Raw genomic sequence first — 14,756 nt, forward strand, 5'->3', positions numbered from 1 at the left:
TTGTTGGTGGATTTGGTAATGTTAATGTGCAAGTGATGTGTCTGTGGGCTATTGACGAGCCCATCGGGAACCGGTATGGATATTATAGACTGTTGTAGGTAGGTTGGTTGCCGGTAAAGTGTGGTGAACCAGGAGAAGACGATATTCGGAGCGTTGTCGGTAAGTGTCCTAGGGAGGATTTCTTGTGTAACAACGAGTGGGTAGCACGAGCCGATGTCGTCAAGGTGATGTTATGGGTGAACAGTCGACACCACAATGGTTCTCAATGAGGTAGATATATGTTGATGACTTGCTTGTTTGTGTTGTTTATCCTCGAACACGGGGAAGAAAAAAAAAGAGGCGTCGATAAGGAGTAGAGTCCGGTCGGCGAATGGCTGGGAGACAGAAAGAGTTGACTCGTGGTTTGGTCCGATGGTTCGAGTGCGAGGAGCAGGTGGTGTCGAGTACTAATACAAAGCGAGGTACCTGAGTATATGGAGTTGGCGCCCTGTCGATGGCGTCGATCACTAGTGGATCCGTCGCCCTTTGTCTCCTTTCAATCGAACCCCCGTTGGCGTGCAAGAGGAGATGCGGGCGGGTGTGCGTTGGACTTGTGGGGGTTGTTGCTAAACGGCCACCCCTCAGTTGTCGGTAATATATGTGAAAAGAGGAGAAGCAGCAGCAAAACAAGAAGGCGTGGCCGCTGTCGGACAGATGTTTGGTCAGAGATTGAGGCCCCTTCTGGGGAAAGGATCGAGTAATATGTAGGTAAGGTGTGCTTGTGTGCCTCTTGGGCAGTTTGCGGTGTGCACGTCCGATGCAGACTCGATGCAGGATAACGCAGCTAGCTTCCCCGGCAGTCGTCGACCTCGGTTTTTATTAATAGGCGGTTGTGGATGGCTCGGAAGTGATAAGCGGAGATTGATGAGATGCGGGAAGTGAAGGGAACCAGAGACAAGACGAGACTGTGAATAATGGTCTCGTAGTCGCCGTGCTTCGTCTGAAGTGCAAGCTTGGACTCCCTCGTGGAAATGACACGGCCAATAACGCCAAATAAAGCAGCAAGCCACAGGCGTTTACCACCGGCCGGGATGTGGACGATAGTCAGGTCCAGTTGTGTGGGAGGTGTCCCACCGGTAATAATTTAACGTACGGCGTACCCGCGTTGCAAAGAAAAACAGGGTATGGGGGCCGGTAGTCAGGAGTAGGCGAAAAAAGTGTGCGCGAGCCTTTGGTGCGAAAAGAATAGGATGGCGCCGGCCGACAACCGAGTGGTGGCCTGGAAGCCTTTTTAGAGCCCACGATACTTTTGATGGGCCGATTCAGGTTTGCCGCCGCAGGAGTCAAAGCCCAACGGACTAAAAACTTTGCTAGCTTGAGTGGTGTTCCGCCGTCCGTGACAGCGGAGGGCGAATAAGTTTTTTTTTCTCTTAGGGATCTGAATAGGGAGGCGTAGATTTGGTAGACCTAGATAGAACCTGGACTCGGAACACAAAGTTGTGTGTGTGTGTGTGCCACCTGAGTGATTTGTGATTTACGTGGTGGTGAGGGGGCCCGACTACCTAATAATGGCGGCCGATAGCGTAAGACGGGACGGACGGGGATATGGATGTCTGGGAAATGGGTGTGGAGGGAGCACTCTCCACAGCCCCTGGTCACAATTAATAGACCCGGTCCAGCCCGGATGTGATGCTGGCAGCAATACGAAGAAGCGCCGTTATGCGTTGCGTGCTTGCTACGCAAAGTCGTAGACGCGACCGCCAACCAGTCGGCCAAAGTTGGAGAGGGTGGAGGCGGGCTCGCTGTAGGTGGTGCAATAAACCGGTTCAATGTTGCACTATTCCCACAGCAAAAGAAGGGCGCAGCATGCACCTGTTATGCAGCCCGGGATGAAAGATTCGTACTAGTCGGTCCACGTTTTGATTAGGCCTTGGTCTGTTCGTAGTGCAGCCCACGGATATGATAGCGCTATCTTTGGTTCTTTGGGTATGTGGGAGCCCAACTCAGCCAAGCTGCCGTGATGTGATGTGCCCTGGCACAAGTATCCTTCCCGAAAGGGCGACGTGACAATGATGCGCAGGGTTACGTCTGCATGGCGCTGCTAGTGCGAACTTGGGAAGATTGTGATACCGACGATGCGGTTGGTGAAGGCGATAACAGAGTTCGCTGATAAGGTGCAAGAGCCCCTGGAGGCGAAATCGACCTCAGCTGGCTGCTAGTGCGTTCGCCGTGGCTGTTGCTGCTGGTGATGCCCAGCCCGTGTTCTTGCTGATGCAATACCAGGAAATCTCTGGCGAATGGGAAACGGGCTCCCTTCGGCGCTTGTCCCTGGGCGTTCAATGCCAACAGATGCACGAAGCTGAAATGATCGTTCCGTTGCTGCTGTGGCGTATGGCTATGCGTCCTCGTGTCTGTGGGGACGTTTTCTTGTTCTCGTGATTGCTGACGTTGATGCTGATGATGCAGTCCGTATTCAGGTCTAGACTGTCCTTCCGAAGCTTCGGGGGTGTTCCAGCTTATATCACAATGATACATAGCAATGCAAAGCAGACTGGCGATGTCAACTAGCTTGTCAAGGTCTGGTGTGGACGGCTAGGTGTGAGTGTCTTGGGGCTTGACGCCCGATGAGGCTGTTGTCATTTTGTACTTCATCCCTTGCAAGATGAATATGAGCACAGGTGACGTAGGTGCTTCAGAAAGACCATGTGGCTCACCAGCGCTCGGGTCTCACATATCCATCCCACGTTTTGTTGCAAGCTTGCCAGCTCATGCATCGATGAGGTAGGTATTCTTCCGTGTTTTTGGGGGGGACCCTGAGCCACCTCGCACATGGTCCCGCTAACGCTCGCTTTGAATGGAACTTTTCCAGACGAAAACGCACATTCGTGTTGCGGGAGATCTCCTGGGCAGGTGCCTTGACCAGTTATTTGGTTGGCCTATGATCTCCAGCATAGCCCAGTTTTGCTAGATAGGGGCGACAGATATGAGAAACATGCCTCGCGAGGCAACGGTGAGCGGCAAAGGCGCATACACCGCGCGGCATGGGGGCGATAAGATACTTCGGTTTTGACAGCTACAAAAAAAAAAGACCACCCATGCGTGTGGATGCATGGATAGACAGTCCAACAACATCACTTCGAAATGGGTATGCAAACGGACAAAACGTCCGGTGAGGTCTTCGTCCGCTCTGTTTGGTCTGTTGGCGCCTGCAGGTTGGCTGAAGCTGGGGTGCCATCATCAAATAATCGGCGGGGATCAGGCTTTCCGGACAATCGAGCCTTTGTGATCGTCGGCCAGCGTACGCAACCGTAACCACGAGACCAAGGGACGGTTCGTACCTTGCAGCGAAGCTCTCGGGCCCGAATAGAGGGAAGAGTGGCTTGATGGACGATCCCAAGGATATCTTTGACAGGCCGCCACGGACCTCATCACTACACAATCACACCAGCCCAAACATTGAAAAGGGCCCAGTGACGGCCCCCTTTGAGCCGAGCCCTTTGATCCTCACGCTTGGCGGATACGATGACTTCATCGTTTCGTTTAAACGGTCGGAGTCTGCTCTGTTGTCCCCGCCCTTCCTCCCGCTCCCTTCGCTTATTCCCCCGGGTTGTGTCCATCTGCCATAGACGGGCAGAAAGGCAGAAAATCCAAAGGGCCAGACCAGAATCCCAGTGTATTTTGCAACGCCCATTGTGCTTTGGAAATGCCAACCGGTCCAATCATCAAGCTCTCAAGACCTTACATCTTGATCGCTGTGCAAGGGTTAGCTAGCTAGTTAGCTCCTTCGTGCGAGCCACAAGACCTCCAACGTCACCCTGACCGAGCTTGCGTAGTCTGCAATACTCGCTTCTATGTGGTGCAATTCCAGCCACATCTTGGAAGTCGATAATATGACGTCCGTCCCAGCCTTTAAGGAGGATCGCAACTCATCAACCCGGAGCGTCACCTCCGTTCCGACTGCCAGCGCAGCCTTACGTAAACTTAAATCTACCCAACAAAGCTTCTCTCTCGAATTGGGTTTATGGGGTGCAGAATGAGGGGGAGAAGAAGATGCCAAGGTGACCCCTCCTCATCTTGAACGCATGCGGTGTGCTTAAACCTATCCACGTCCTGAGACTGCCGGTGCATCAGGCCACACACGCTTGGTCCCGGAATGCGGGGAAGCTGAGCTGGGGAATGCATGAAGTTGACAAGCAATAACCTGATAATCGGCCGGTTCTCAGCGCTCACTTTGAATCTTGTCAGAGATGGCATGACTGTTGGAAACCTTGGGGGCATCTTCATCGTAGTAACCGCAGTCTGGACCGTGAGCTGATTTACCAATTCCCAGTGCTCATCGTTAGTTCAGAGGAACCATCCTTATTCGCTGCCCAAGGCGCCACCCACTCTTGGATCACCAGTTTCTCCTCCTTAGTGGCCGGTGCTTCTCGGGTTTCGGGAGGCCTGCTGCTACTAGAGACGCATCACTTCCTCCCGAGCTCAGCTTGGACCCTGCTTTTTCGACTTGCACGCATGCCATCGTCGATCCTTGTTGACTCTCCAGACAACTTTTGTATTGGAAGGCAAAGCGTCAGCGAGTTGGCTATTATTGGATCAGCTTCAACCGAGGAAGCATGCTTGCCATGCTCTCCTGATCAACCACCAGCATTTGTTGAATTTGTTGTCAAAAATTTCGGCTTGTTGTCATTGCGCTACTCCTTAAGGCCGTGGCGTGTGAGCCAAAGAAGTATTGAGGTCTAAAATCACTCCAAAAGACAAGCTAGAGGTCCAGCTTCTCGTTACTAGAGAACTGCAACGACTTGACGAAGTGGCATTCCGCAAGTGGGATATGCAGGATTCCATCCAAAAGTGTGGTGTCTCGGATAGATGCATCGCAGTAGGTGTCAAATGCTTGTGGCTGGCGGTATGACCTCGCCCGAGCATCATGGCTCGCTAGAGTGATGGCCTCACCACGTCACGCCTGTGCTTGGAGGTGCCGACACCCGACAAATTCGAATGGGAACGCTGTCGCTGTAGAACGGCCCCTTTTGCTGCTGTCTTGGGGGGATGGGAAAGTCGACGTAGCTCAAGTCCATCCCGCGCTGGAGGCAACGGCTGCAAAACGCTTCAAAAGTGACCTCATTCCGCTGTGTTGCAGATATTATAACCTCCACGGCTGGGAACAAGGCGAACAACTCCTCGAGAGTTGCAATTAGAGCTGGAATGATGCTCTGGTCGTAGGTGATATCTGCCCCGATGACAACGTCAACGCTATCACCATTGTTCCACTGCTGGTCCTCTGTTCCCACCAGAGCATGACCCCATCTTAGTTCCATTGGGGTAACAAGTTGACTATCTTGCAGTTCGTTGAGATAGAAGCTCTCTGGGAGGTTGTTGATAACATCATCGGACCCGTCAGAGGCAACAACATGGGTAGCAGCAAGATGTTTGGCGCAGAGTATTGCTAGGTATCCGGTACCAGCTCCAAGCTCAAGTACTCGTTTTCCCTGGATTATTTGCTGGTTTGCACAGAGATACTGCCCCAAGTGCAACGCGGCTTCCCATGTTCGGAGCCCCGTGGTGCCAGAGGCAGAGATCAGCGAGCGGGACTCAAGCAGGGTGATGTCAGGTGTAGGTAAGTGCTGTTCTGAGGAGGTTTGCTCCAGACCACTCAGATGATATGTGACGTATGATTTTTTCTGGACAGAAATTGCCTCAGGGGGGATTGGGGTTACGAGGGATTCGGACAAGGCTGTCATAAGGTCTTCCGAAACTTCCTGGACATGGTCAGAGGATTCTGCGCATCGCCGATGGCAGCGCGTCATGTCACGGCGTCACACAAGAAGAATACACTTACATGCTGATCCCAGTCCTCAATACTCGACTCTATCCTGGCAACAAGTTCCTTCAGGACCCTCAGGCGATATCTCGCGGGAGAGTCACAACAACGTCCTTCACCTGAGAATAACCGCTTGTAAATGGTGTTCTGTGCAGACGGTTCCCGGATGACCTGTCCAACGGGGTAGTCCAGGGTTGGCTCAAGCTGGAGATATTGAGCGCAGAACCGATCGACGGATTCTGTGGCGGAGGATGAGGCTGCCATGATGCGAAAGAGGGGTTGTTGGGCTCCCACTAAAGATATCGTGTGTTGCCTGATTCGGTAGGGTGTCGAGCTTCACAGTTGCACTGCAAGGAATGCTGACTTACAAACCGTCTCGCGAAGGTAAATTTGACGGTTGATGGAGCCAAACAGGATGACGGAACGTGGCCCCCAGTTTTTTAAACCCCAAAATCAAATACTTGGGGGATTCGCGGTATCAGGAATAAAAATGGCGTGCATCGACGTATGAAGTCGCAACTGTCGTCTCTTTCTTCCGTCACTCGCCCAGTCGAGCATGGGCATGAGATGCACAAGAATCGAAGGTAGACACAAAAAAGAAGGGCTCATACAGTATAGGCACGGTGCACATGCACTCTCAGCTTCTCAATTTTCGAATTCTCCCAAAAAATACCCGTCACGCCACTAGGTCACATGATGGGAGGAAAATCAGGTCCGTGCTGGGAGGAATGGTCAGCAGCCCCACGTGATTTCTGCCTTTTGGAGTGTGCCCGCCGTCCTGAGGCACGGACACTTTCTAGGGCTTCCGCCCAATTAAGCGAACCAGTCCCCCTCGCGGAAATTTCACCTTTGTAGCCCCATCACAAATCTCGAGAACTTTGTCGATATCACACCTTTCGACCTTCTGTCTCAGCGCCAACCCATCTCGACAGACAGATCAGCCCCCCGACCGCAAAGATGGCGGACGTCGACACCCCCGTCACCCTGCGAACTCGCAAGTTCATCCGTAACCCCCTGCTTGGCCGTAAGCAGATGGTCGTGTGAGTTTGCCCCTCCAGATACATCCCCAAGTCCCCCGACAAGGAAGCGCACGAAGGAATCCCAAGACGCGAATGGAAGAGGAAGACGAAAGGTCATCAATCGACAACACACGGCACACCGGCAACTTGAGAGTCTTGGATGCGCAGGTCGAAGGAGATGATGGCGGACGCGCGGGGATCGATGGAATTTTTTTTTTCCACCGTGGAAAAGAAAAAAAGGATTTTCGAAGAGCATGTGTGCTGACGGTTTCCGCGCAGTGATATCCTCCACCCCGGCCGCGCCAACATCTCCAAGGATGAGCTCCGCGAGAAGCTCGGCTCCTTGTACAAGGCCACCAAGGACCAGATCAACGTCTTCGGTCTCCGCACCCAGTTCGGTGGCGGCAAGACCACCGGCTTCGCTCTCGTCTACGACTCCCCCGAGGCCATGAAGAAGTTCGAGCCCCACTACAGACTGGTTCGCGTTGGCTTTGCCAGCAAGATCGAGAAGGCGAGCAGACAGCAGCGTACGTCGAACCCCCGTCAACAATCCTCTGCCGCCACAGCAACATCAGACCGTCGGGCCGCTAGGCATACCTATGCATACCGGGCCCTGACGTGTCGTGATGTCTGCCGCGGCGGCACACTGACATCTCACAACGGACTTGTTGCTGACCATACTCGCGCTCTACAGGCAAGCAGCGCAAGAACCGCCAGAAGACTCTGCGCGGAACGGCGAAGGTCAAGGGTCCCAAGAAGAAGAAGGAGTAAGCGGTTCGCCTTGTTACCTAGGGTCAGGGCACACGAGGGATTCCCCGGATCATCCGCACCGTGGGCGGCGTTGGTGGAACATCAAAATGAAAAATGTCGTCTTGGGCTCGTGGTGTTCTGCGGGGGGTTTCCTTCTTTCATGGGGTTATCCAACTCGGCTGCGGTCTTTGTGCATTATTCGACGAAACAATGCGGCTTTTGCATCATCCCTTGTGGTCTCGACGGGTTAGTCGGGCCACATAAACTACTAGAGTCAACGCGGCGTGAAAGGGGGAATGGGTTCATGATTCTCTCAAATATGAAATGCATCAAAAACACGTACCCCGATGGTTCCCCAAAGATTCAAGGTCCATGATGTTTACATGTGCGGGGGAGAGCGCGGGCGGCGTTGAATGTCACCGTCGGCATGCAATAATGTGTGTGCGTGTGTGTTGGATAGATCCGCTGCCCCTTCTTAACAGCGTTGACTTGTCGCGGTGCCGACTTGGAATCGGTAACCGTCTATGCTGGCCGCCATAGTGGTAACATATATGCAAGCCCGGCCCGTTCAGCATGTGCTACCCCGTGCTCTCACGTCGTCGCCTATGCGGCCAGACGTATCAAAAGATCGGGAGCAACTCGAGAAGCAGTGGTGTCATCTGGATCAGGTCCCAGAGGAACCCCCATGATCCTGCGAGTCTGGATTTTACGTCTCTTTGTCAAGAACGATGCCACCTTGGGGCTATGACGAGACACAATACGTCCATCCCCGTAGCAAGTCAGTATCCGTGGTCCTCTAAATACTCTCTGTCCGAGCAAGCGCCCCGGATACCTCTCCCCGGTTGACGCTAGATTGATAGCACAAAAGCTCCCCCGTCCTTGTCGGTGCTCCTATATGCACGCCCAGGGTTCCTCCCCTCGAACCGTCCTCGATGCAATCAAGCCCTGGCCCGGTCAAAACCCCTGCTCGAGGATGGCTGACTGTATCACGGACGTCCGAACCCCCAGCCTTCACTCTGCAGGTTGGTGCATCTGGCAACGGTTCATTGAGGGCAAGGGTTTGTTATGGAACGGCAAAACATGGATAAATCCAGCCTCTCACAGACGCTTCTGTGGGACAGATTCCCCGTCATTTGGCATTTGGAACTATCTGCTCCTCGAGTCGCCACAACGTCCAAGTAGTGTTTATGGTTCTTTATACCGTTTTCCCTGTGCAATGGTATCCGTGAAGCCTAATCGTATGAAACAAAACCAAGCCCAACGCCTTTCATCGCCATCCCAGACTACTGTCTACAGCACCATATCAATAAACGCCACGTCATGCTATACCGCCCCCACCCTCCAAAACATCCCGCGGTCTCGCAGAGGCCGGGGTGGTAAATCCACGTAATGTCTTCAGAATCAAGAAAGAGTCGTCTTGTTTCCCCCTCATACCTCCCTCAACTTCTTCATCGGTCTAGCCAGCGAGTCATCCGGCAGTCCACTCCTCTTTGTCCCGGGCAGACTACTCGTTCTGATATCATTATCATCCTGGCTCACCCTCCGATGCGGGTACTCGTTCTTCAGACCCTCAAAGCAGTGCGCATTCAAACGATCCCCAGTTGAGAAAAACGGATGTTGCAACGCCTTGGCCGCAGTCAACCTCTCCACGGGGTCATACTCGAGCAGACTCGCCAGCAGCTTATACCCTTCCGCCCCCAAGCTTGCCAATGGAGCCCCGTTGCCGCCCTGCGGCGCTGACGTCGCGCTGCTGGATGCACCTTGAGATATGGTGCTGTAGTACCACTTTTCCAGGTTCGAACCGCTCGGGGCCGGGGGGTGGTGGCCATAGCCATGTCCGCGGTGGTGGTGCCCGTGATGCCCGTGGTGATGCGGTGTCATGGGCGGCTGGAGGGTTGCTAGTTGGCTATACTCAGGCATGGCTGTCAACAACGGCCACCGATCCTTGGATGGCAGCCCCATGATATCTACAATCTTTTGCATCTGGTTGCGCTGGAAGGGCACCGTCTTCTTGCTGTCCATTTTAGCCTCCTCCCCCTTGAAGATAGGCCGTAGAGACAGAAGCTCCGCAAAGATGCAGCCGACGGCCCACATATCGATGGCAGGCGTGTAGTGGCGGCTGCCGAGTATGAGTTCCGGCGCGCGGTACCAGATAGTCACGACGACTTTATCACCGCTGAACAGGGAGTGAAGCGGCTTGTCGAAGCGGCGCGCCAGTCCCAGATCACCGATCTTGACCTCGCCGGCCGAGGTAACCATGATATTGGCGGGCTTGAGATCGCGGTGCAGGACCCAGTTGGCGTGCAGGTACTGGCAACCATTGAGAAGCTGAAACATGATGCTCTTGACCGTCTGTGGCGGGATGGGGTGACGCGGGTTTTGGGTGTGGTGGTGAATGATCTGCAGCAGATCGTGTTCAGCATACTCGAACACCATGAAGATGCACTTGTCCTCTAGGATGATCTCGATGAGCTTGATGACGTTGGCGTTCTTCAGTTCGCTACACAGGGACATTTCGCGGATGGCGCTCTGCGAGATGCCCGTGTATGATATCTGTTCACCTTCCTTGTCGGGCTTGAACTTTTTGATGGCGAACTCGCCGGTCTGGCCTTGGCGGCCGAGGGCCTTGTAGACGCGGCCATAGGTTCCAGAGCTGATGAAGCCGACGACCTTGTACCGTTCAATAACGCGGACCTTGGGTTGGTAGTTGATGTGGCCGTGGCCACGGTCCGCCGGGTCTGTGAGAGTTTGGTCAGCAGCCGAAGGTGAGTGAGGTGGAGACCGAGATGAGATCGGGAGGATGCCAAATACAGGAGCTGTGACTGTGCAGGCCGCCGTAGCCAATGCCCCTCCACATATTTAAGGAGCGTGGGAGAGTTAAAAAGAGGATGTGTATAGGGTAGACGGAAATATGCTAAGTTTTTTTTTCTTTAAAAAAAACACAATATGCACTCGCTCTACAGACGACACATGTCTCTTTTTGCTGCGTCCGGCGGGAGAAAGAAATATCGGCTGAGGCTTTCGAAGCGACACACCACTGAGGAAAGGCAGATGACGGACAAGCAGACAAAGCTCACCGCCAAACTAGGTCCACAAGCCTTGGGGGTCTGGGGGCTGAATGAGGCAACGGGCTGGAGTTGCGGGGGTGCTCTTAGCTTTAAGCAGCAGAGAGATAGCCGGCGGAAGAATGCAGCCTGCCACCCGCCGAAACACACAGCTCGAAGTTGCGCCGCAGCCCTTTCCTCTCGGCTGGGCGTCGTGTGAGGTGCAGAGGTGCGGTGGAGAAAAAATGAGGAGACGCAGATGCAGGGCCCCCAAAGATATGTATACCCGAGGCGGGATTCCCGGCAGGATGGGATAGGAGGGTGGGAGAATTAGGATTGGGATTGGGGCCAGGATATGTGCTGGGATTGTCTCTGAATGGGTGTGTAGAGAAATTTCGGAGAACAGGGAAAGCGAAAATGCAGAGTGAGCAACAAGCGAGCCGAACGATGGACCCGACTCCCCAGAGCACTTGCGAGTGAGACTGTGCAGTAGGTAGCAGAGAGGAGCGTGTGTGTGTGCAGTGCAGCAGGAGATGTGCAGGATTAGGAGTGGGAGGGGTGCATTCGACGAGATACGATTCGATACACGAGATGGATGGAACTCCCGGGGTGGTCGTCGTCGATCAACCAGAGGAGAAAATGTGGATAAGATTAGGATACGTAAAAGAAACGGGGACATAAAAGGGGAGGAGACGCCGACGGAGGCGGCGGGATGAACAGAGCGTATATCTCGCTCTCCTCATCAAATTTGTCTTTGGCCGCTGCTAATCTCGCTCACTTTTCGCATGTCGCTTGACTCTCGGTTCACCTTTTCGCCGAACGACACATTGAGCAACTCGAGTCAGGTAGGAGGGCAAAAACTGGGGGACTTATGGGGGAAGGGGGGCAAAGGTTGGCGACTACGGAGCGATGTAAAGGGTAAGATAAATCGAACCGAAGCAAACATCAAAACTCACCTTCAAACGCGGCCTGGACGCTTCTCTTGAGCGTTCCCGTCCGCACCGAGCCGGGGCCAGAGGCGACAGATGGCGGGTTGGTCAGACTCATTATCCGACGGGGGCGTTTCGGTGCTGACTCTGATATCCGTGTTGGGGTTATGAATTCGAGTCCCAGCTGATTTGGCTAACCCCCAAGGCCTCCGTTATCCGTGGGGTCCTCTCAGGTTTCTGATTTCGTGCCTGGCTTGGTCACAGTCGGAACTGCAATGCGACAACCGTAATTGTGGCCTCTCTCTTCCCGCCCCGGTTTGGAAGCTAAACCGAACTGCCCTGTCCCGGGAACAAGGACGTCGCTTTCGTTTGTCCCAAGGAACTCCGCTGGAACGTGGCGAAATGGGGCACTCGACCTCCCAGTGGATATGGTCCGGCGAAAATCTGAATCTGGGATAGGATAGTAAAACCGTAGCTCCGGGCTCCAAGAGGCCCAAGGTTGCCGCCAGGGAGGGTTAATAGCCCAGCAGAAAACGTCAGGTCGGGACCAGGCGTCGACGCCAGACCAGCCAGAGCCTCGTGCGCAGCGCAGAGTGGAGGATGGCGCAATATCCCGTCGGTCGTAGGGTGCGCTTTGTTATTTTGGATTTTCTGTGCCGCAGGAGACGGATGCAATGCCCGGAAACTAACGGCCTGCGAGTTGGACACGACAAAAAGGAATATGTAAACCCAACGGCAGATTTTGGTCAGCCTATCCCGAACGGCTGGCTGGGCTGATGATGGGCGAATCCGCGGGCGCGGGGGTCAGTGGCCTTTTGGGGGTCGAACAGAGCACTCTGAGACTCGTAGATCGGAGAATATGCGCGCGTGCCACGCGACTCCTGGGTTGTTCGTCTTTTGGGCAGGTCGGCCGGAATCTCCGGTTGCTGGCGGATCTGGTGGCAAGTATCCGAAGCAGGGCCGGATATGACTGGGCCTGGTAGATGGCAATCCTCTTTGAAAAGTGTTACGCAGGCAATGTCTGTCTGAATGCGATTGATGGGCGTCGCGCGTTGGCACGAGTCGCAGTGTTTCGGTGTTTACTGTGTGTGCGATCACAAGTGATGACGGTGTGAAGTGCGGAGAAGCGTAGCGAGACGGATCTAATCTTGGAAAGCGACAGACGATGGCTCACAGTAAAGGGCAAGGGTGAGCTGGCTGGCTGGCTGGCGGATGGCCACTGGTTGAGAGCGAGCGAGAGGCTGAAGGCCTAGATGTGAAAAGGAGTGAGTTGAAGTGACGTTTCACAAGGAAGCAACAGATGAGAGACGGCGTGGCTTCGATTCGTAAGGGCATCGCAATCTTGGTAGCGGGAAGCCGCTGCCTTTGAATACAGTGCCAGCTCTGCGAAGTCTAACACGGTGCTGCCGCCCTCAAGATTCAACATCACAACCCCATCCATGCATGCCTCTCTCGCCTTACCTAATGCACCAGCACTTGGACGACTTCATACACCAAAAAAAAAAACACGAAAAAAGAGACCGCTGAGGGTGCCATAATATGGAAGACTTCATCAACTTTTTCGTTAGAAAACAAAACGAGGCTCTAAAACCTGCCACATGCATGCTAGTCTACCACCAACAAGACTAAGACGACCGATCACCAACTTGGGGGGGTAGTCGCCTATCGCGGGCCGAGCTTCTCGAGCACACGCGGTCCCTGTTCATCCCACTCCTCCTTGGTCACCCACATGCCTTCCTTGTCAGCCATGATGTTAGCCAACACCGCACCTCCGAGGAACACCATGTGTCTCCGGCGAGGTGGGTCTTCTATCCGGACCTTGAACTTGTTTAATCTCTCCGGGTTGCCGCCAAGCACCCGCGTCAACCACAGCTGCTTGAGCTCCTTCTCCAGGCGTGATGGGAGACCCGGGTACATGCTGCTACCGCCGGAAAGCACAATAGCCTTGAACAGCGACGATCTGACGTCGACATCCGCCGCCTGGATCGTGTTGAACAGGAACTCGGCAATGCCCGGCTGCTCGCAGTCCACGAGGTGAGGCTGGAACAAGCACTCGGGCGCCTCGAATCGCTCGCTGCCCACTCTGATAACACGACCATCGGGTAACGTGTAGCTCTCCACCAGCACCGTCGTGTCTTCGCTCAGGCGCTTGTCCAGCTCCAAATCGTAAGAGACGTAGCAAAGCTTCTCCTTGATCTGGCGCACGGTCTCGAAGTCGGCCGTTCGGTTGAGGGCGTAGCCGCGGCGCAGAAGCAGCGCAATCAGGTTGCGGGTGACATCTCGGCCCGCAACGTCCAGTCGGCGGGTGAGGTGGTTCAGGACGACGGATTCGTACACGGGGACGATGTGGGTCACACCGTCTCCCGAGTCGACGACGACACCGGAACTGAGACCTAGAAGAAGCCATCAGTGTCAGCCCCCACGTATATGCCATCTCCATTTCAAGCCATTGAAGCCTTGCAGCAGCAACATACCTTGGGCGTAGAGTGCCAGCACGGCCTGGATCGCAACGTAGACACCGCCGAATCCGTAGCGGTCAAACATGACCTCACACATCTGCTCGCGGTTCCGCAGCGGGTTCATCGGGGGCTCGGTCAACAGAATCTTGCGGCCGCGCGGGTCGACCTTCATCTTCTCAAAGAAAGTGTAGTCCCAGAGATGCTGCATGTCATCCCACTTCTTGACGATGCCGTTCTCCATCGGGTAGCTGATTTGGAGCATCGTCCGGGCGGCGGCGGCCTCGTCACCGCACATGATATCCTTGATAACCAGGTCATTGTCTTGGCCCTGCTCCTCGGTTCTCAGGATCGGTCGGCCAACGATGGAAGGGTACTGGAATTCGGGGAAGTTCTGCGCTGCGTAGCCGACCTTGAGGAAACCTGTTCCTCCGTCGAGGACTGTGGATCTTGCGTCAGCCACCTCCCAATCGCAGCATCAACGGCAGCAGTGGCAGCGGTGCCGGGCAGCGGCTGCGGGTGTCAGGGGCATTGCGTCTTACCGATTGGGGCCTCGGCTGCCATTGTGAAAGCAGAAGCTGCAGGGCTGCACGGTTGAGCTTCTGTCAAAGGGAGACGTGAGGTCGTGGTGTGGTTGGGAGAGCGCCCGGGAAGCTGTTACGTCTGTGTCGTCGATAGTGGGGTTGGTTGGGTTCGCTGCCTCCAGCTGTCCTACAACTGGATCGTCAGACAGCCGTGGCTGAGCAGCTGGCGTCACGTGA

General features: G+C 54.6%; 4 protein-coding genes across 4 annotated transcripts; 1 reads left to right on the forward strand and 3 right to left on the reverse strand.

Moving 5' to 3' along the window:
- Nucleotides 1-4,925: 4,925 nt before the first annotated feature.
- On the reverse strand, nucleotides 4,926-6,061 carry EsH8_V_000153 (protein-lysine N-methyltransferase; the record flags this gene model as incomplete). The annotated part of the gene is made up of 2 exons (XM_083272669.1): nucleotides 4,926-5,735; nucleotides 5,816-6,061. The coding sequence occupies 2 exons, from the start codon at nucleotides 6,059-6,061 to the stop codon at nucleotides 4,926-4,928; spliced, it is 1,056 nt and encodes a 351-aa protein (XP_083125384.1).
- A 693-nt stretch (nucleotides 6,062-6,754) lies between these two features.
- On the forward strand, nucleotides 6,755-7,587 carry EsH8_V_000154 (40S ribosomal protein eS24; the record flags this gene model as incomplete). Its single annotated transcript, XM_083272670.1, has 3 exons — nucleotides 6,755-6,837; nucleotides 7,096-7,343; nucleotides 7,511-7,587. The coding sequence occupies 3 exons, from the start codon at nucleotides 6,755-6,757 to the stop codon at nucleotides 7,585-7,587; spliced, it is 408 nt and encodes a 135-aa protein (XP_083125385.1).
- A 1,407-nt stretch (nucleotides 7,588-8,994) lies between these two features.
- On the reverse strand, nucleotides 8,995-10,423 carry EsH8_V_000155 (kinase-like domain-containing protein; the record flags this gene model as incomplete). Its single annotated transcript, XM_083272671.1, has 2 exons — nucleotides 8,995-10,304; nucleotides 10,378-10,423. 2 exons carry the CDS (start codon nucleotides 10,421-10,423, stop codon nucleotides 8,995-8,997), a joined length of 1,356 nt encoding a protein of 451 aa, XP_083125386.1.
- Nucleotides 10,424-13,201: 2,778 nt separating this feature from the next.
- EsH8_V_000156 (actin-related protein 2) lies at nucleotides 13,202-14,559 on the reverse strand (the record flags this gene model as incomplete). Its single annotated transcript, XM_083272672.1, has 3 exons — nucleotides 13,202-13,932; nucleotides 14,014-14,436; nucleotides 14,538-14,559. 3 exons carry the CDS (start codon nucleotides 14,557-14,559, stop codon nucleotides 13,202-13,204), a joined length of 1,176 nt encoding a protein of 391 aa, XP_083125387.1.
- Nucleotides 14,560-14,756: the final 197 nt, after the last annotated feature.

This window comes from Colletotrichum jinshuiense, chromosome 5, assembly GCF_051148585.1.
Source record: "Colletotrichum jinshuiense chromosome 5, complete sequence".
Classification (NCBI taxonomy): Eukaryota; Fungi; Ascomycota; class Sordariomycetes; order Glomerellales; family Glomerellaceae; genus Colletotrichum; species Colletotrichum jinshuiense.